The 22,756-nt window shown below is 37.3% G+C and overlaps 1 protein-coding gene across 2 annotated transcripts; it reads left to right on the top strand.

Annotated features, from left to right (window-relative positions):
* The first annotated feature begins 325 nt into the window (after nucleotides 1-325).
* Nucleotides 326-22,747, top strand: LOC131430556 (gustatory and odorant receptor 22). Of its 2 annotated transcripts, XM_058595624.1 has the most exons (7): nucleotides 326-718; nucleotides 15,562-15,717; nucleotides 15,774-16,242; nucleotides 21,699-21,844; nucleotides 22,114-22,310; nucleotides 22,377-22,538; nucleotides 22,593-22,747. In XM_058595624.1, exons 1-7 carry the CDS (start codon nucleotides 595-597, stop codon nucleotides 22,719-22,721), a joined length of 1,383 nt encoding a protein of 460 aa, XP_058451607.1. In that variant the 5' UTR covers nucleotides 326-594; the 3' UTR covers nucleotides 22,722-22,747. The 2 variants fall into 2 exon arrangements, with proteins under 2 accessions (XP_058451607.1, XP_058451606.1); XM_058595623.1 differs by having other exon boundaries at nucleotides 22,377-22,747.
* The last annotated feature ends 9 nt before the right edge of the window (nucleotides 22,748-22,756 follow it).

The following is a 22,756-nucleotide window of genomic DNA, read 5'->3' as shown; positions in this document are numbered from 1 at the left end:
TACTGCAATGCTTTTTGGCTACTACCAGCACCGCCTGTTCCACTTGTCATTCATTCCGATCAGGGAAATATAGAACGAGCGGATTAATTTTGAATTCAAAACAAACAGAAAACAACTCTTCTCATAAATCTTTAATTACAATGCCTATGGCCTTGTTTTCTATAAGCAGACAGTATAAAAGCATCCCCATGTCGGTGGTGTTTCTGTCCAAGTTTCCAGCCCACTCTGTGTGTCTCATTGCAAATTATCCTCAATAGCCAAACATCACAACTACGATAGGTAGGTGCATTCAGTCTACTGGTGCTTGTATGGTGTACTAGTAATTTTCACTGCACAATTGTGAGCTGGTTGCATAAAAAAAAATACAAATCCAACGTTAATTTGAGGCAATATCCCACAGAGAAGCCGGCATAACAGAATAAGTAAAATCTATTAAAATCATAAATATTGGGTGCTGAAATCGAGAGATAAATTCTGCCATATACGAACGGACGGATGCGGCCGACGTGAAATATTGGATATTGTCTAACCCGCCGAAAGTGTAAATTAATCACAACTCACTATACGAAATATCAGAGATCATATCGCAACGGAATGATACACAACCAGTTGGCAGCATCACCCTATCGGGAGAGGGAGCAGATTTTCAACCCGAATCAGCGCCAACAGCTGGAGGACAATCGTCGAATTAAACAACAGATGCAGCAGTTGCAAAAAGGTATATAAATTAATTACGGTTTGAAATCGTAACCGTGGTTTATTAATTAATGGCATAATGGCCATGCATTTTCAAGTGAACGCGTGGTGATTTGCCATTCGATAACGAAACAAACTCATAAAACATATCAATCAGCATAATCGAAATCAGCTGGACATTTAAAAGCTCGAATTTTCTATGTTCGTATCGATTGTTACGAACTGCGAAGGCAATTGACCATACTCTAGTGAAGTAATCCGTGATGTCACTTTTTCCTAGGTCAACTGATTATTTCAGAATTTCTTTACTACAAAATAGAAATTCCGATACCACACGACGATTGTTTGTTTACCATGCTTTCAGTGATCTAATCGCCCACCGAGAAGTTGGCTACGATTGAAATCCGTTTATCAGGTGTACAACTTTGCTTCCGCCGTTTTTCTTCCAAAATTAAAAGCTTTATTGCGAAAAAGTGCTTACAGATGTATTAGGAGTTCTCTTTTGACGCTATCCATGAAGCAATCCATTTTTTCAACTCTTCGAAGAATTGAAAATGTTGATCTGTCAGGCCGTGTGCCATCGAACGGAATAGGTGGAAATCAGAAGGGGCGACATCTGGGGAATACGGCGGGTGGGGCAAGACTTCCCATTTCAGCGTTTCCAGGTACTTCTTGACCACATTTGCTTGATGTCCCTCGGTTTCAACTCGTACGGCACCCAGTTTCCTTCTTTCTGAATCATGCCCAGGGCCTTGAGACGTTTTGAAATGGCTTGCTGACTCACTCTCAACGATTCGGCAAGCTCTTCTTGGGTTTGACACGAATCTTCATCAAGCAATGCTTTCGAGTTGTTCATCTTTGAAGGTTTTTTCTCTTCCACCACCATGTTTGTCTTCGACATCGAAATCACCATTTTTAAAACATTGAAACCACTCCCGACACATTCTTTTACTCAGAGCAGCATCACCGTAAGTTTCTGAGAACATTCGATGCGCTTCAGTTGCATTTTTTTTCGAATTGTAACAGAAAAATAAAACTTCCAGCAAATGCCGAGAATTGGGCACATAAACAGACATTTTCGAGCGTGAATAATACGAAAACAAGAACAACTGTCACTGAAACGGCGATGACAATTCGTTAGGCACTGTACACACTCACTTTAAAGGCCTTATCATCTATGTATTTTGACCAGCCTCAGCCGGTACAGCCACCTATCGGAAAACGGCGGAAGCAAAGTTGTACACCTGATAGTAGTCTCCGAGAAAATTGGGCGAATAATAAATATGGCAATTTGTCGGATAAGTCACTTCTATGGTAATATCTCCGGAACCGGAAATGTCAGCCATCGCAACTCAAACCATGAGTTATTTTCAAAGAGCGTGTAACTCATGGTTTGAGTTTCGACTACTCAAATTTATAAACTGGAACAATATGTCAAAATTGGAGCATGGATTTGAGTAAAACTTACTGAGGACATTTATTCATACATTAGAGTAAACGTTGAGTTTTCAAACATTTGACTGAAAAAAATAATTCTTGCAGTTCAGTGTGTTTGTATTCTCGAAATATTCTCACCGAATTCAAGAATGCTAGAATACGTCGTTTTTCATTTCCGTTTCTAGATCCGGTTTTTGAAACCATGAATCATCAATCATAGGTGTTTTCAATAGAAATTTTGGGGCTTCAATTAAAGACTGTCCCTGAAAGTATGGACGCAACCAAAAACCGCTGCCATTTCTCAATGGTTCAGAATCTGTCAATTTTTATGGCTGCGTCCTGTTGTTTACACTCTTCTCTAACCACTTGTGCAGTTGTTTATTCGTTTTCATTAGTTTGTTTCGAAATGCGTGGACTTTCAGCAGAACAACGTCGAAAAATTGTGTACAAATGGTGCACAGAACGAGGACTGTCACTGAGACAGATAGCAAAAATGGAAGGAGTAAGTGAAAAAGCCGTGCGAAATGCAATCAGGAAGTTCGGTGAGGATAAACCGAAAACGGGCCGAAAAAGAGGTCCTGCTAACCCTCAGTTGGATAAACGTATACTGAAGGCGTTCGAGTAAAAGAAGGAGGTTTCAGTTCGAGATGTAAAAAAATTGGGCACTTCGAAGTCAAATGTTCTTCGTGCTAAAGAACGATTGAATCTTCGAACCTATAAAAAGCAGAAACAACCAAAACGTAGTCCGAAACAAGAAGCATCGATCAGGCCGAGAGTTCGAAAGCTGTACAATACGATTCTTGCTGGAAATTTGAACTGCATAATCATGGACGACGAAACCTACGTGAAACTCGATTACAAATCCTTGCCGGGACCACAATATTATACGGTGCGAGAAGGGCAAGTGTTAAACCAGTCCGAGACATCGATTGAAGTCGAAAAATTTATTAAGAAAGCTATGGTCTGGCAAGCAATTTGTAGCTGCGGTAAGATTTCGAAACCCTTCATCACCACTGCTTCAATGAACAGCGAAATATACATCAAGGAATGTTTACAAAAACGACTTCTGCCCATGATTCCAAGCCACAAGGATGCTGTTGTCTTCTGGCCAGATCTTGCTTCTTGCCACTACTCGAAATCAACGGTAGAATGGTATACTACCAAAAATGTCACTTTCGTCCCAAAAGACATGAATCCACCAAATTGCCCACAACTTCGACCAATTGAGGAATTTTGGGCATTAACGAAGGCACATCTTAGGAAACATGTCTCGGCAGCCGAAACCATTCAACAGTTCGAAAAAGATTGTAAAAAAGTGTCAAAACTTGTCGCCAAGAAGTCTGTACGGAATTTAATGAGGAACGTTCGCAAGAAGGAGAGCCAGCAAGTCTACAATGGCTAAGTAGCAAATGTTGAGAATAATATTCTGTTGTTGTAGTATAATATGTATATCGAACAAAAATTCGAGTATCTAACACTTGTGAATTATTTACAGCGAAATCAAAATGCGTCCATACTTTCTGGGACAGTCTTTATGCTAAGTGAGAAGTCCAACATAAGGATATCAAAATCGTTCAATTTTGCGCTTCCCATTTAAAAGAAAGAAGAATGATTTTGTGTATAATCATCAACGAAGAAGAATTTCTTTAAATTTAGTGCAAGGAACTCAAGTTTTGAGTTAAACTCACTCAAATTTAGAAAAAAAAAGTTTTTTTTTCGTTTTGAGTAAAAAATACTGAAATTTTGACAGCTTTGTCCCTTAACTCAAAAATGAGTGGATAGGAAGTAACTCAAGTTTAGAGTACGTGCACTTTTTATGAATTGGAGTGGTGTGTCACTCATTTTTGACCTATTTTCAATGAGGGTGTAGGGGCAAAATCAGAGTGAAGTCGACACGCGTCCCGAACCGATGCAATGCAATGCTTAACAGATCGCACGGAGTCCGTTCATCAAAGACCACACACCTCAAAAAAACCCTGTAATTTTACATCTTATTAGATGCACATGAATGGAGCGGTGCAGTTCACGCAAATTTACGTACAAGAACATTTAATATTGTGTCTAAAATTCCATGACATGAAATTCATTGAAAAATGATTATGCTTCGCTGGTAAAAGGTACATTTCAATTGATACAGTACGAACCTGCTAGCCGAGTTACAAGTCGCCAGTTACAGTCGATAACAGTAAAAGTCATGCAAAGCTAACAAAACAAATCACCGGAACAATATGTGTCAGCCATTGTATAGTCGAACTTACTCCACGTCTCAATAATAGTACTAGTTCAATTTATACAGAATAAAAGAAAAAAAATCATTTAGGCGAATACAAAGTTCCTTCAAATTTTGCACAGCTTTCCTCGATCACTTTTCTCGTTTCTTTACCTTGAACTGCATTTCAAAGAGAGCTGTAGAGAAAGTCTTCCTGCAAGTTTTTTGCTCCAGGCTATTCCATAGCCGTTTTTCCATATTGGCAAGATGCCTAATCCGACTAAAATATTTCGGACGTTTTTTCAAGCACTGCTGACCATAAATGTCTTGTTTGATAGTCTCGAGGTGAGTGTCGCTCTTCAAACCACAGGAATACATGGACAGCCACCCCAGATACTTTTTTTGTAAACATCGACAGTTAAATGAGTTGAAAAATCTCTGAACCGTTTCCTCTTACAGTTGTCATATAATTTTACCTCTCATGACGTTGTTCAAAGTCTTCATTGACGTAGATTATTAGCACAGATTACTATTAGTTGAAGTCATAAAACTTCATAGGCTTTCGCTATAACAAAAACAAATTGGATGCCATTCTGATCACGATTACGATGATGCGATATTTTTGTATATCATCTGCATACATACATCTGCGCATTACAAATTACCTTGGCAGATTTTGGTTTCCGGAAGTAGTGGTCAAAACTCAAAAATGGAACTCACGCGATCCGTTTATGTACCTTGAAAACACGATTTTTTCGGTTTTCAATCTCTCCAATAATGCACACTTATACTTGCTGCTAATGGTGTTTTTTTCCTTTTCCGAGGTAGTCTACGAAAATTTCACCATGGTATTCTCAAAGAATGGACTTCATGTCATTTCCGTTCTTTTCATGCCGGCATCAGTCCATTATCGGGTAATCTTGCTGTTCTCTGGCGTATAATAATGGATCCTGGTTTCGTCAACAATTTCCAACCGACACCAAAAGGTTCAACCGAATCTAATCACTATAACCGAAAATGCATCCGAAGTGTGCTTGCGTTCATCTTTTTAGTCCTGAGTAGGCATCTGCAGCAATCAGCAGCAGGATATCATTTCGAAACCACTACTTCACGATGTAGTCTGAAGGAGCACCAACACCAAAATATTCATTTAACTTTTGCCTCGCAAAAATGTTTCATAAAGAACGAAAATCAATTTAAATTTCTCATATAGAAAGGTTATACATTCCGTAGTTAGGAGGGCTGAGTGTCATATAAATTTTAAACTATCATTTGTTGTGACGGATGTGAAAACTCTGTGGAACTGTGCTTAAGATTGTTCCAAAATATGGATCTTATTAGTTTAAAGCCTTATTAATTTACATTGCTATTCCGATATCGGCAATAGTAGTCCAAATTTCGGAAATAAGCAAAGTCAAGCAAAGTCTTGGCATTCAGTAATAGCCGTTCAACCGAGAAGGTTGTGTATAGAAGCGTACAGTTTAATAACGCTGGTTAGTTTACACGCGTTAAATACGACAACGGTTGAACTACAGGTAGAGACCTGTTGGCAGCAGCCGTTAAAACGTAAAATCGTGCTGCATAAGAGAGCCCTAGTGCTGGGCCAAGCTGGTGAAGGAAACAACAAAGGGCGTTTCCCAAGCTCGACCCAGGCCACAATATACAGCCACAAGTGCTGAGCAAGAGAGTGCAAACGCACACAGAAGCAGGAGAGTGCAAAGGCACACCGGTGCGAAGGCACTTCGGTGCAGAAGCATATCGGTGCGGAGCACAAGGAAGAAGGAGACAAGACAACTCGGTCTTTCCACTGCCATACAACACGCAGGTATACACCGGTGACCTGCGCTGGTTGCAGCTGGCGAAGACAAAAGTAAATCGGAAATCGAGTGGTGCTGGATGTCAGGTAGCAGTAGCATCACATCCAACAATCAGCATCCAACAAGAACATCTAGAGCAACGAGGATCTACACGGCAGTGCAACGGAGATAGACAACAATTTCAAGGTAGAAGTTTTTTCTTTTCCTTTTGATTGAGTACTGTGTAGTGTTGGTTTCATTTTTTATTTTAAAGTTTGATTAAAAATTTTAATGTGATGGATGAATCCATGGACGTAAATCCTAGCATGAATCCTATACCCCCACGAACGAAAAAATATCAGGAGAGCTCTTCTGGGCCTTGGATAGTCTTTTTTAGACGTATATCAAAGCCATTAAACATTTACCAAATTTCTAAAGGTTTGACATCACGGTACTCTTCAATCAAAGAGATCATAAAAGTAAATAACGATAAAATTCGTGTTGTGGTAAATAATTTGAAACACGCGAATGATATTGTCTCTTCGGAACATTTCATTAAAGAGTATAAAGTTTACATACCCTCCAAAGATGTCGAAATTGACGGTGTTGTTACCGAAGCGAGTCTTTCGGTAGATGATTTACTCAAGCATGGTGTTGGTCGTTTCAAGAACTCTATGCTTGAGGGTGTGAAAATACTGGAGTGCAAACAACTGTACTCAGTAGTTTATGAAGAGGGAAGAAAAGTTTATCGCCCATCAGACTCGTTTCGAGTGACATTTGCCGGATCTGCGTTGCCGTCCCATGTCTATGTCGATAAAATTCGCCTCCCTGTTCGGCTTTTTGTTCCAAATGTAATGAATTGTACGAACTGCAAAAAATTCGGACACACAGCTACTTACTGTAGCAATAAACCAAAATGTATTTAGTGTGAAGGACCTCATAAAGATAATGATTGCAACAAGGAAATTGAAAAATGTATTTATTGTGGGGAAAGTCCTCATGAGGATATTTCAGTATGCACTGCATTTAAAGTGCACAAAGACAAAATTAAGCTTTCTTTAAAAGCACGGTCTAAGCGCACATATGCAGAAATGCTTAAAACGGTCATTGATGTCCCCCCTTTGGAAACCGAAAACGGGTTTTCAAATCTAGAGGAAACAGAGGACTCTGACTCTGACGAAAATAGTGAAGGTAATTCGTTTATCACTACCCAAGGGTCAGTTAAGAGAAAGAAGTCTTCTTCCAAATTACCAAAAAAGACACCTAAAGTTTCATCTTCAAAAAAAGATCCCCGTGTTAAACAAAAAAAGTCAAAACCAAAGACTGTGCCTCCTGGTTTGTCAAATTCACAAACCAATCCAGGATCTAGCACAGAAAAAGGTAATAATCCTGTGGGCTCCATTTCACAGCCACCAACAGGATTACTGAAGTTTTCGGAAATTGTTGAATGGATTTTCTCAGCATTCAATATATCTGAACCCTTAAAGACCCTCATAATGGCATTCCTTCCAATAGCTAGAAATTTTTTAAAGCAGTTATCAGCTCAATGGCCAATTGTCTCAGGTTTTGTATCTTTTGATGGATAATTTATCACCCGCCGCAAATGATACAATCACTGTCCTGCAGTGGAATTGTCGAAGCATCATGCCAAAACTTGATTCATTTAAAATTTTATTGCATAGTCAAAAATGTGATGTATTTGCTTTATGCGAAACATGGCTTACTTCAAACATAGCTTTAAATTTTAATGATTTTAACATTATACGTCTCGATAGAGACTCTCCGTATGGTGGAGTGCTTTTGGGAATTAAGAAATGCTATTCCTTTTATAGATTAAACATCCCTTCAACTTCTAGTATAGAAGTTGTTGCTTGCCAAATAAACATTAAAGGCAAAGATATTTGCATAGCTTCGGTTTATATTCCTCCAAAAGCACAAGTTGGACAGCAACAGCTTAATGAAATGGTTGAAGCCCTTCCTGCACCACGATTGATTCTGGGGGATTTAAATTCGCACGGTATTATGTGGGGTTCCGTTTACAATGATAGCAGATCATCTTTAATACAAAACATTTGTGACAATTTTAGCATGACGGTATTAAATATGGGTAGCATGACACGGATCCCAAGATCTCCGGCACGCCCAAGTGCATTAGATCTATCTCTTTGCTCAACATCAATTCGACTAGATTGCACCTGGAAAATATTGCCTGATTTACACGGTAGCGATCATTTACCAATCATCATCTCAATTAGCTGTAACAAATGTATTGCTAATTCAGCTAGTATTCCATATGATTTGACAAAAAATATCGACTGGATTAAATACCAAAGTAGAATCTCTAGTATTTTGAATTCAATGGAAGAGCTCCCTCCACTTGAAGAATATGACTTCCTCATTTGTTCGATTCTGGAGGCAGCAGAACAATCCCAAACTAAACGCTTTCCTGGGCCAACGACTAACAGAAGGCCTCCCAACCCCTGGTGGGACAAAGAGTGCTCAGAGGCTAAACTCGCAAAACAAAATGCTTGCAAGTCGTTTCTAAAACGGGGAGGAGGAACTCCTCAGAATTTTGAAAAACTTATGGTTTTAGAAACCAAGTACAAGAGCATACTTCGAGCCAAAAAATGTAGCTATTGGAGACATTTTGTCGAAGGTTTGTCAAGAGAAACCTCAATGAGCACTCTTTGGAATACGGCCAGACGAATGAGGAATCGTAACGTGGGCAATGAGAGTGATGAATACTCGAACCGATGGATATTTGACTTTGCTAGGAAAGTTTGCCCAGATTCTGTTCCTACGCAAAGCATTATACGGGAATCTCCTCCAAATAATGATTTTATTAATAACCCATTTTCAATGATGGAATTTTCTATAGCACTCTTGTCTTGTAACTATAACGCCCCTGGGTTGGACAGAATTAAATTCAACTTGGTGAAGAATCTGCCCGACCTCGCAAAAAGACGTTTGTTGGAATTGTTCAACAAGTTTCTTGAGCAAAATATTGTTCCGCCTGACTGGAGACAAGTGAAAGTTATCGCCATTCAAAAGCCGGGGAAACCAGCTTCCAATCACAACTCATATAGACCCATTGCGATGTTGTCCTGCATCAGAAAATTGTTCGAAAAAATTATTCTACGACGTCTCGACACTTGGGTCGAGACGAACGGTTTGTTGTCAGATACTCAGTTTGGCTTCCGTAGAAATAAAGGGACGAATGATTGCCTTGCATTACTTTCGTCTGACATCCAAATTGCCTTCGCTCAAAAGCAACAAATGGCATCTGTATTTTTAGACATTAAAGGAGCATTTGATTCAGTTTCCATTGATGTTCTTTCAGACAAACTTCACCAACATGGACTTCCAGCGGTTATAAATAATTATTTGCACAACCTTTTGTCAGAGAAGTGCATGTATTTTTCACATGGCGATTTGGCAACATTCAGAATTAGCTACATGGGTCTCCCGCAAGGCTCATGCCTCAGTCCGCTTCTCTATAATTTTTACGTGAATGACATTGACAGCTGTCTAGTAACCCCATGTACACTAAGGCAATTGGCAGATGATGGCGTGGTTTCAGTTACTGGGCCCAAAGCTATTGATCTGCATAAACCATTGCAAGATACCTTAGATAACTTGTCCGTTTGGGCTGTTCATCTTGGTATCGAATTCTCTGCGGAGAAAACAGAGTTAGTCGTCTTTTCAAGAAAGCATGATCCCGCGCAGCTTCAGCTCCATATGATGGGAAGAATGATCCAACAGGTTTTAACTTTTAAATACCTCGGGGTGTGGTTCGATTCCAAATGCACGTGGGGAGGACACATTAGGTATCTGATAACGAAATGCCAACAAAGAGTAAATTTTCTTCGAACAATAACAGGATCTTGGTGGGGTTCTCATCCGCAAGATCTAATACAATTGTATCAAACAACGATACTTTCAGTGATGGAATATGGATGCGTTTGTTTTCGTTCCGCTGCAAACTCTCATTTTATCAAACTTGAGCGAATTCAGTACCGTTGTTTGCGAATTGCTTTAGGGTGCATGCATTCGACACATACAATGAGTCTTGAAGTTCTGGCGGGAGTTCTTCCATTGAAAGATCGTTTTTGGGAGCTTTCATCGCGACTGCTAATAAGATGTGAGGTACTGAATCCCCTGGTTATTAATAACTTCGAAAGGCTAGTTGAGCTTCAATCTCAAACAAGATTCATGACAGTATATTTTAACCATATGTCACAGGAAATCAACCCTTCAAGATATATTCCTATCCGTGTCAGCATCCTAAGTGCCCCTGACTCAACTTTATTTTTCGATACATCCATGCAGCGTGAAGTGCGTGGAATCCCGGATCATCTACGCTCGACGGAAATCCCAAAAATATTTTCAAGTAAGTTCAGGCATATTGACTCTGAGAAAATGTTTTACACGGACGGATCGCGAATTGAAGAAGCGACAGGGTTTGGTATGTTCAACAATAATGTTTCGGCCTCATTTAGGCTTCAAGAACCTGCATCTGTTTATATAGCAGAGCTAGCAGCAGTTCATTATAGTTTGAGTGTAATCGTCACATTATCTCCAAACCATTATTTCCTCTTCACAGATAGTCTGAGTGCAATTGAAGCCATTCGCTCAATCGCTGCTGGCAAAAATGAACCGTTTTTCTTGGGTAAAATAAAACAGTGTCTGAACGACATATTGAATAATAATTATCTAATCACTATAGTCTGGGTCCCGGCTCATTGCTCCATTCCAGGCAATGAAAGAGCCGATAATTTAGCCAAACGTGGTGCTATTGAGGGTGAAATTTATGAGCGACCGATTGCTTTCAACGAATTCTATAGTTCGTCTCGCCAAAGAACACTTGCCAGCTGGCAAGCATCTTGGGATAGAGATGATCTGGGTCGGTGGATGCACTCAATTATTCCGAAAATATCGACAAAGGCATGGTTCAGGGGACTGGATGTGAGTAGGGATTTCATTCGTGTGATGTCCAGACTCATGTCCAATCACTACACGTTAGATGCACATCTCCTTCGAATTGGGCTCTCCGAGACTAATCATTGTGCTTGCGGAGAAGGTTATCGGGATATTGATCATGTCGTTTGGACATGCGTGGAGTATCGTGATGTCAGATCTCAACTAATAAATTCTTTGCGTACCCAAGGTAGACTATCCAATATCCCAGTTCGAGACATTCTTGCTTGTCGTGACCTTTCATACATGAAACTTATTTATCATTTCATAAAGAAAATTGGAGTTTCAATTTAATAAAGGCCCCTTTTAAGACTTAGTTCTGATCCCAGCTGCGTCCATGAGTTCAACCAATAGCTAAATTAGAATAAAAATTATGTAATGATACAAACAAACTCGAAACAGTTTATGAAATTATCAACAAAATGTCTGAAAATAACAGCTTATTTTATAATTTATAGAAGTTAATCGTTTGGTTCAAATAATATTTCCGAGTAGATTTCATAATTAATGACGAGTTACCTAAGATGATATTTAAGCTATAAGAGAATATGTTTTAATAAATTCAAAACGTTGTGACTATGTTAGAATTAAATTAGGATAAGAATATTATGTAAAAGTGATGCTACGGCGAAGAAAAACTTATGTAAACTGCCTTAAAAAATAAACGTATTTATGGAAAAAAAGTCTTGGCATTACATTCCTTTTGTGGAATTTGGCCTTTCTGTTTCAACAGACTTTGCAGCCGATTCTTAGTGTACAGAATCATTGCATGGCTAGTACTATGGATCCTACTGACACTAAGAATCCTTCCAGGTTGGGGCTCGAACATACGACAACTGGCTTGTAAGACCAGCGTCCTATGCATTGAACCGCCAACCCGGGACAATTTCGGAAATATAGCTGGCATAAATTGCTTATATTATCGGTAGTTAGAAAGACAGGTTTTAATAAATAAATAATAACAAAATTATCTACACACTTAGAAAATTTCGCAGAATTCGGTAATTTTTTACCGAATTTTCAACAGCTGATCGTTCGGTAATCAGATCGGTAATTAAATTGATTACCGATCGTTCAGTAACTGCTGAACTGTCAAACAACTACCGTAAACTGTAAACCAAATGGATTTAACTGATTGTTCGGTATTTTTTTGTTTATTTGTTTTCCTTTGGTTAATATTCTGGATTTTCGGATTAAAAAAAACAACACAAATTCACAAAAACGAATGCAGAAAATTCCAACCTGTTGTGGCTATGGTTTTATTCCACGAAAAAATAGGGTCAAATGTACCGGCTGACCGGAATTATGAGCGCCTTCCAAAACACTGCACAATCCGTCGAGTCCACCAGAAATTACCCTCGAACGATTTGTGTAGGGAGCAAGTGGACAAGTGATACAAAATTATTTTCTGCCAAAATTTAGTGGTTCTAATGTTTTAAAAACTTTAGCACCTGTACCTCAATCCATTCGATGAACTCTTCAAGATTTTTTTCGTTTGACAAGACTGAAAATTTTAATAACTGTTTGACATCTGCTTTCACAGAAGTTCGGTTATTGGAAGATAATTTTACCACACGGACAGTATGCTTTTTACCGTACTCGGCGACTATTCAAATTTACCGTATGAATTGTATATCTATTTACAAAATTCTGTAATGAGAATCTACGTAAAACTGATCGTCCGGTAAAAATTTGCATAATTATTGTAAAATAAAACTCATGTACCGAAATATCGGTAATTTCTATAGATTACCGAAATTTCTCGTCAAAAATATTACCGAACGAAGGAATAAAATCTTAGTGTGTAAACATAGAGACAGGATGATCTTAAACAACGGGTAAACATCCATCAAAACAACGGATTAAATCTCATGACAACCACGGGGCAATATTCACCCTCATAAAGCTTCTTCTTCTTATTTAAAGAAAGCTTTAGACTTTTCGCTGACGAAATATTTGCCAGGTGGAAGATGGTTCACTATTATTCATTAAATTGAATAAATTGTTGTTAGAGAATTCTTGAGCATTTTGCCTCACACAATTCGGGTCGTTTTGCCTTAAAAATGTGAGACGATAAATTTGACGATTTTTCTATAAAATTGCTAATACATCGTCTGTATTAGAATTAATTTTAGAAACCCTAATGATTGGCAAAGAAATTCACTGGTCACTTAACAAAAATCGTCTTCCTCACCGTAGAAAATTACTATGGAACGAACATAAAAAATTACTTATAACAGAGACATAATTGTCTTTTTTTTTATTTTTTCAGATATGCTTGAACCATCGCTACCAAAATTTTATAGTATATTTATAGTTGTTATGACGAACTTTCAGTTTCATTAAAATTTCAGTGACAAAAAAATGATAACTTTTGAGAAAAGCAAAAGATGCATTATGCCTCGGGGGTACGTTTTACTCCATCTTCCCCTATATATAAAACCAATTTACGAAACTGCTCGATTTCGGGAGGGGCCAGAGTCCTATCATCAGACTGGACCTTCTCCAATTTGGATGAAACTTTGCACATGGCTTCTGTATGGCAAACCATAAGTTTTGAATCGGTTGAGAGGTCAATTCGACTTACGACTGATTTTTAAAAAGGGCGTATGTATTTTTGCATTTCACCAAAATTTTCTTTTTCAAATCGTTGTAACTCGGAAACCGTTAATTGTACAAAAATGGCGTTCAGGAAGAAGTTGTAGGGAATCAATAGGGGCACTCAAAAAAATTATACAATGAAAAAAAAAATTGATTTTTATTCTCAATAATTTCAAAATGAACCAAAAAAATTAAATTAAAAAAAATCAGGGTTTCGATTTTTTTTGATAATTTTTATTTTAAAGCTCTTATTAAAACCTACAGATTGATGGCTATCCCATCCGTGCCTTTTGAAAAATGAAGAAGTTACAGCTAAAACAATTTACAGATATATTCGAAATTTCAAGTTCTCGTTGAAAGATAATCATTTAAACCAGAGGTGGAAATAAGCAAATTTATTGATTCACAGTAAATAAAAATAGTCAGTATTATCTTTTCATATCACATATTCATGTAGATATTATAATGAATTTTGAAACGAATGATTTTTGATAAGATAAATTTTGGTTTTATTTAGAATTTGAAAAGGTCTTCAATTTCATTTCCCACAATTTATGACATAACCGCAATTTTAGTTTTGCTACCCAATTTTTTATTTCACGGTGTTCGATTTTTCGATTCACAATTGGAAATCTTGATTCACATTTTCATGCGCAAAATGGGCTTATTTCCACCTCTGATTTAAACAGTAGAATATTATTCTACAGGTTGAAGGCAATAAATTTGTTCATGATATTCTTTCTTCTAAAAGTAGCTGTTCTTGAGATACTTGGATATTTAATTAAAACACCATTTTTTATATATTTACAGCTACTTTTAGAAGAAAAGAAATCATGAACAAATTTATTGCCTTTAACCTGTAGAATAATATTCTACTGTTTAAATAATTATCTTTCAACGAGAACTTGAAATTTCGAATATATCTGTAAATTGTTTTAGCTATAACTTCTTCGTTTTTCAAAAGGCACGGATGGGATAGCTATCAGTGTGTAGGTTTTAATAAGAAACCCTGATTTTTTTTAAATTTAATATTTTTGGTTCATTTTGAAATTATTGAGACAAAAAATCAATTTTTTTTCAGTGTATATTTTTTTTAGAGTGCCGATTGATCCCCTACAACTTTTTCCTGGACGCCATTTTTGTACAATTAACGGTTTCCGAGTTACAACGATTTGAAAAAGGCAATTTTAGTGAAATGCAAAAATACATACGCCTTTTTTAAAAACCAGTCGTGAGTCGGATTGACCTCTCTATCGGTTCAAAACTTATGGTTTGCCATACTGAAGCCATGTGCAAAGTTTCATCCAAATCGGAGAAGGTCGATTCTGATTTTGTCACTTTTTCGTCTACTCATTCCTGGAATTGCTCTAATGCATTTCCATGCATTAAAGAGTTTGTTACCAACGAAATATTGGCTTTAGGTTTTCGCAGAAATATTTAAAATTTCTGAAGAACAAATGAACAAATGGTTCATGAGAACTAGTTCTTTCGATAAAGCTATCATGTTCTGAGCGGTTCTTTGAAATGAACTGTATAGTTAACACTCCCATGTTGCTTACGATATCTCGGATATATTCAGCAAATTCAACAACTTGGCGTGCGAATAGTTGGAATTTTCGATCTTACCAAGACGACCAAACTAAGACATTTAAACAGAATCTTAATAACCGTTTAGGTTTTCATATTCATATTCGACTTTTGCATTAAAAAATATTTTAACCGGTTTTCGAAAGTTACCATTATTTATCCGATTTTCACCGTTCGAATATTAATCAATGCTTTTTCAATTAAATCACACGGATTCGATAACATGATCTTACTAAATAAATTCTGATGTGCTTCCAGATAACATTTCGCCCAGTCACCTGTACCAGCGCCAAGTCAAAACTCACACCGATGTAGACTTGCTAGATGAACATGACTCATTCTACAAAACAACCAAAAGTCTCTTGGTGCTGTTTCAGATCATGGGAGTGATGCCAATTATGAGGAGTCCAAAGGGTGAACTATTAAAAAATCGTGAAAACACTCAAAAATAACTGTAAAACATCCCACAGGAGTCAACATGCCCCGAACGACCTTTACCTGGTGCTCGAAAGCATTCATTTGGGCGTATATCATCTACGCCTGTGAAACGGTCGTGGTCGTCCTGGTGGCACAGGAACGCATCAAGAAGTTCATCTCAAACAGTGACAAACGCTTCGATGAAATCATATACAACATCATATTCATGAGCATTTTGGTGCCGCATTTTCTGTTGCCGGTGGCCTCATGGCGCAATGGATCCGAGGTAGCCAAATTCAAAAACATGTGGACAGACTATCAGTACAAGTACCTGATGGTCACCGGGAAGCCCATCGTTTTCCCGAAATTATATCCGATCACTTGGGTGCTGTGTATAGTTTCCTGGTCACTCAGCATCGGGATCATTTTGTCCCAGTACTATCTGCAGTCTGATTTTCAATTCAGTCACACATTCGCCTACTATCACATCATTGCAATGCTGAATGGATTCTGTAGTTTATGGTAAGTGGTCTGTAGTCTAGGGTAAGTTACTCTTAAGTGCAATTTAAACATTACTGGAGCCTCGAATATCTGCATCGTTTATAAGTGACAGGTCACCGTTGCAAGAGTATGATACAATATTTTGAAACTATCATTAGGTCTGTCCATACCGTCAATAGTCAGTCCTAGAAGACTTTAGAAATGCATGCATGAGGCATTCCACGATTTAACAATTCGATGCAAAGATAACTTTCTGAAGTAGAATATATTTTACTGGTAATATGTTTCTTGAACCAAAGCTCAACGTTTAGAAAAAATAGCATTCGATAATCAACCTAGTGGTGTAATGATGTCCTTTTCATATTATTCATATTTCCATGAATATTACTGTTGGGTTCTCCAAATACTTCTCATTGATTTTTCAATAACCAGCAACTAACATAACCTACAACTTTTAGCCTAATAAACGATCTACTCTATAGTAAAAGTCATTCGTAACAAACAATTAATTCATTTAGAGAATGAAATCACGGCAATAATTATTTGTGCTGAGTCCCTTCCTAACTCTATTTACCATTTTTTTATAAATATAAAAAAGGCATAGAATTCGCTCAAACTTTCGAAAACATTTCCGAGATCGGGAGGGCCGAGTGTCATACACTAATCGATTCAGCTCGAAGATTTATCAAATGTCCGTGTGTGTGTGTGTGTGTGTGTGTGTGTGTGTGTGTGTGTGTGTGTGTGTGTGTGTGTGTGTGTGTGTGTGTGTGTGTGTGTGTGTGTGTGTGTGTGTGTGTGTGTAAAATTAAGAGGTGTGTTTCTCAGAGATGGTTGGACCGATTTCGACCAAACTGGTTGTAAATGGAAGGTTTTTTTTTTAGTTTTTACGCTTTGTTTTTGTTTTTAGATCTGATGTTTGCTTTTTGAGTTATCCAAACTTATCTGTAACAAATTGCAGTTTTTTGAGAATGTCCCAATTTACTTTGAATACTGAATATGTTTTCAAAGGCAAATACCCTATCGTAATACCTATCAAGCAATCCATAGATTGTAAAAATACGTTAATTATTAACGGAGATATCGTTATTTTGGTGTAGGCGATTTTTCCGCCAGATCCCAATTGAAGTTTCTATGCCCGGTGAAAAATGAACGGCGACCCTGGTGGAAAATGGCCAATAAACTTTGTATGCAATTCTTATGGAGACACCTAACGTCAAGTTCACTGAGCATTTTGAATGAAAACAAATCGACATATTTTTTGTGCCTATAAGTAAGCAAACAGTTTACTCTATTATTTTAAAAACTTTGACACCTGTACCTCAATCCATTCAATGAACCCTTCAAAATTTTTTTTGTTTGATAAATAATATGACACTTACTGAAAATTTTAACAAATGTTTGACAGTTATTTTCACGACAATCAGTTTTCACAGTAGTTCGGTTATTGGAAGATAGTTTTACCATACGGACAGTATGGTGTTTACCGTACTCGGCGACTATTCAGATTTACCGTATGAATTGTATATCTATTTACAGAATTCTGTAACGAAAATTTACGTAAAACTGACCTTCCGGTAAAAATTTGCATAATTACTGAAAAATAAAAGTCATGTACCGAAATATCGGTTATTTCGGATTACCGAAAATTCTCGTCAAAAATATTACCGAACAAAGGAATGAAATCTTAGTGTGTACACTGAGGTCTTTTGTATACGGTTTCTTTTTACACGGTTTTTTTTACGCGGATTTCCCAAGTTACGCGGTTTTCTTGTTATGTCATAGAAATGGATGAAACTTCAAGATCTGGTGTTATCCCGAAATTTGTTTGAGTGAACTCTTTGACACTTAGAACATTTTCGATTTTCACAGACATTCTATTTAGCGGTTTTTTTCTACTCGGTTTCCCGAAGTTCACGGTCTCAAATTCCCAAAGTCGATTTTTACAAAAAAAAAAATTTTAGATTACACCCGATCTGGACATTTCCTGCATTTCTAAGATATTTGGCCTCAAGAAACTTTTTCCTCGATTTTGAAGCTATTTTACACGAATTTCCGGAGTTACGTGGTTTTTTCTACGCGGATTTCGTATCCCCCGCGTAAAAAGAAACCTCAGTGTAAACGAAAATCGACCATGTCTTCTTGTGCTCCGCACGGAACTGAACGTCGTAGTGAACCTTTCACAAACAGCAGCATCAACTAACCTGCAGGGCTGCAGGTTATAAGGCCTCAAACACTCCGGTCGTGTTCTCATTTGCTTTTCGGACGGCGTGGCGAGCAGTTATCTTCTCATCTAGCAGCAGCAATAACAGATTATCAGTCATTGTATTCAGCTTTTGACAACTGAATTCTGAACTTAATTTCAGGTCTAGGACAGGACCAGACAACTGGCTTCTTTTTCCAGAAAAATATTTCTCTTCTTATTCTGGTTGCTCCCTGCTGTAAATAATAAATGCCTCACGATCACTATTGCCAGTAGAGAGAATTATTCATTCTGAAAACTTTCTCCCCTTATAACATGCGATTATTTATCATTTGAAAACACTTAGACAAATTTTATATCGGTCAGAAATATAGCTCTGGATTCATTTTGATCAGATGTTTGTTTTGAAGAAAACGTTTAGTTGAAACAGCTTAATAAAGTTTTTCTGAAACACTCAATTTTGGGTAATTAATTTTTGCAGCTTTATTAAATAAAGTATTCAACATATTCTATTTGAGAAAAATAATAACATACAGAAGTATCCAAAGATTCGGTGCTATTCTCAACCAACATAATCAATATTCTCGTCCATATAACACTTCGTGATTTCGAGCTTTCTCTTTGTATCATCCAGTGATTGTTACTTTCCACATTGACAGGACTTGAAACAAATTGAACTTAAATCCAATTGAAATTAATAATTTTGAAAAGATGATCCGAAAAATAAAATATCCAATATCAAGCTACATTGTTACCGACGATACTGACAACACTTTTTCTACCACCCTGCAGTAATATTGATTTCAACAACTTGTACTTGCTTATGTCAATTTCAACCAATCAAGAGCTGGTCCGAAACTGGTCCTAGAAGTGGATTAACAATTGTCAGGTCCTGTCCTAGTTTCAGGTTTAGAGTTAAATTTCAGAATTTTGTTGCAGATTACTGATTCATAGATTAAAACTATGATTCTGGAGCTGAATCCTAATTCTGGCGCCTGAACTAGATTTTGGAACTGAATTTAGTTCCCTAATTTGTATTCGTAATTGGAATCCAGAATTCTGATTTACGGATTCAATTTCAAAATTCTGCAACCAATTTTGCTGGAACTAAATATTAGATTTGAACTCCGAACCTGAATTTTGGAACTGAGATCCGAACAAGAATTAAATTCCTGAATTCAGTAATTCAGTTTCAATATATAATTTCTGAATTCAGCTTCACAATTTAATTCCTAGATTTCGTTGCAGAATTCATTTCCATAATTCAGAATCTGCATGCTGGAACTAAATTCAAAACTTTTTTTTTGGAACTAGTTTTTAAAATAAATTCAGTTTCTTTATTCAGGTTCGGAACTCAGTTCTGGATTCTGAAAATGAGTTCAATTCCATAATTCTAGAATTAAATTCATGAACTGAATTCTTGATCTGGTTTCCGAAACCGAACTTTGCAACTGAATTCTGAGCTTGTTCCATATTTTGAATTTAGTTTTTGGACTTAGCTTTAGTTCTAGAATTCAGGTCCAGAATTGTAATGATAGTGTAGGTAAATAAATGATGGCAACAATTGAACGGCTGAGAGCAAAAATCGGATAAGTGCCACTTAGTTTGGAAAACCCGTTTAAGTATTTTTGAATGCAAAAATCGGATAAAAACATTAAGATCAAAAACCGAACATGGATTTTGCAATGCAAGAATCGTTTACAAACATCTTTTCTTCAAGAGCCGGGCAAAATAACTTTGAATGCAAATACCGGACAAAAATTTAACCGGTTCTTCCAAAACAAATGTATTTATCCGGTTTTTGCATTCAAAGTTTTTACAAACTGCCGCTTAGACTTAGACAGAACTTAGACTTAGACAAACTTAGAAAATTTCGCAGAATTCGGTAATTTTTTACCGAACTTTCAACAGCTGAACGATCGGTAATTGAATTGATTACCAATCGTTCGGTTATTGCTGAATTGTCAAAGAATTACCGTAAACTGTAAACCAAATGGATCTAATGAATGGTTCGGTATTTTTTTGTGTTTGTTTACTTTTGTTAGCATTTATGAATTTGAATAGATTTTCGGATATCATAAAACAACACACATTTTAAACTTACGATTATGTTTTTCGGATTTGGAATTTTTTCTTAGAAACGAGTGAAGAAAATTCGAACCAGTCGTGACTACGGTGCACTATATATCCACGAAAAAATATTTAAAAAAATGTCTACAAAAGATGTAACTTCACTTCCCGGTTGACCGGAATTATGAGGGCCTTTCGGAAACATTGCACAACCCGTCAAGTCCACCAGAAATAACTCTCGAACGAAATGTATTGGCAGCAAGTGTACATAGTGATATGAAATTATTTTCTGCCTATAAATAAACAAAAAGCTTTGAGTAGTTCTAATGTTAACTTGTGCACTTGTACCTCATTCCATTCGACGAACCCTTCAAGATATCTTTCCGTTTGGTTAATAAAAAGACACTTACTGAAAATTTTAATAACTATTTGACAGTTAGTTTTCGCGACAATCAATATTTGCAGTAGTTCGGATATTAGAAGATTATTTTACCATACGGACGGTATGGTTTTTACCGTACTCGGCGACTATTCAGATTTACCGTATGAACTGTATATCTATTTACAGAGTTCTGTAATGAAAACTAGTATAAAACTGATCGTTCGGTAAAAATTTACATATTTGTTGTAAAATGAAGTTCCATGTGTGTACATCTGTGACATTACCCACCCGCGTTTTTTTCTGCTTCGGCTATGGCTCAGCTACACATACAGCTATGTGCATAGCACAAGCAGAAAAAAGTTGGTGCCGGATAGATCGGATTGGTCGGCTCGGCCTAATGCGGGCAATATCTAACGATTAATATATAACAATACAACAACAATGTTTTTCGCGGTTGCCATGTGTTGAGAAATTAATAGCCACCAACTTAAATCCGCTCACATTTCTTTTCTGCCATTCGCAAGCGATCGAAAGTCTATTTGTAATGCTTGAATCCATTTGATGCATACATTGCATTAAGGCGGAGCTGGTCGATGAAACACGATTTTGCTCTGTAGACGAAATGGGTCATCGTTATTGACCTTAAACCTACCTAAATTCAGGATTGAAGTTATTTGCGATTATAAACAGAATACATACATGGAAACATTATTTTTTTTGAACCGCTGCCAGACAATGTGACTTGGGATAGGAAAACACACTGACACACACTAACGTCGACGCTTGTTGAGAAATTAAACGCCGCTAAACATTTCTCTTCTTCAGGTTCGTCAACTGCACGGCATTCGGAACAGCAAGCAAAGCTTTCGCCAAAGAACTTTCTCTGCTTCTGACCAGTGAACGACCAGCCAGCAAATTGACCGAATACCGGCACTTATGGGTGGATCTCAGTCACATGATGCAACAGCTTGGTAGGTGGCAGTTATTCTTTGTTACATTAACTAGGCATTTATTAGGTCACGTGTTTGGCATTCTCCATTATTGATTGCTTCATGAAGCGGTAACCTCGCGCCATTGTTTCGTTGAATTTGGTTTCCGATTTGCCGTCGCTTATGTTGAAATGGAAATGTCGTACTAAGTTTTTACTGTCTTAAAGGCCTTGAATTGAATCTATACAGTTTTATTTTATTTATGTTCACTTTTCATTACTTGCCCCAATCAACGATCACGAAACTAAAAGGGAAAGCATATTCAAACATGTACGGAATCTATTGTTTGGTGATTTTCTTTACCACCATTATCGCCACCTATGGATCGCTAAGCGAAATCATCGACCACGGAGCGACCTATAAGGAGATCGGTTTATTCGTCATTGTTTTCTACTGCATGAGTTTGCTGTTCATCATCTGCAACGAGGCTCATCATGCCTCCAAAAGGGTAAGCATCCTTGGTTATTGTTCTCTATGTTCTACCAATTTGGGTGCTTTTTGTGTCGTTATAAAGGTTGGCCTAAATTTCCAAGAACGCCTGCTGAACGTGAATCTCACAGCGGTGGACAAAGCAACACAGAAAGAGGTGGAAATGTTTCTAGTGGCAATCGACAAAAACCCTCCGACGATGAATTTGGACGGATATGCCGACATCAATCGAGGACTAATTTCCGCTGTAATTGATCAATTGGATCCAGCATTTTCTATTATTTCATTTTTGCCTTTTCAGAACATATCTTTCATGGCAACTTATCTGGTCGTACTGATGCAGTTCAAGCTAACCCTACTAAGGCAAAGTGCAAAAAAGGCGCTGTTTTCCATGCTGAAAGCCAACTTAACACGAAATGAACTAAATTAAATAATTCAGGATATTTCTAGCGAATAAAAATGAAT

The sequence above is a fragment of the Malaya genurostris genome, chromosome 2 (genome assembly GCF_030247185.1).
Source record: "Malaya genurostris strain Urasoe2022 chromosome 2, Malgen_1.1, whole genome shotgun sequence".
Classification (NCBI taxonomy): domain Eukaryota; kingdom Metazoa; phylum Arthropoda; class Insecta; order Diptera; family Culicidae; genus Malaya; species Malaya genurostris.
The sequence above is the reverse complement of the archived record's forward strand: the minus strand, read 5'-3'. Positions and strand labels throughout refer to the sequence as shown.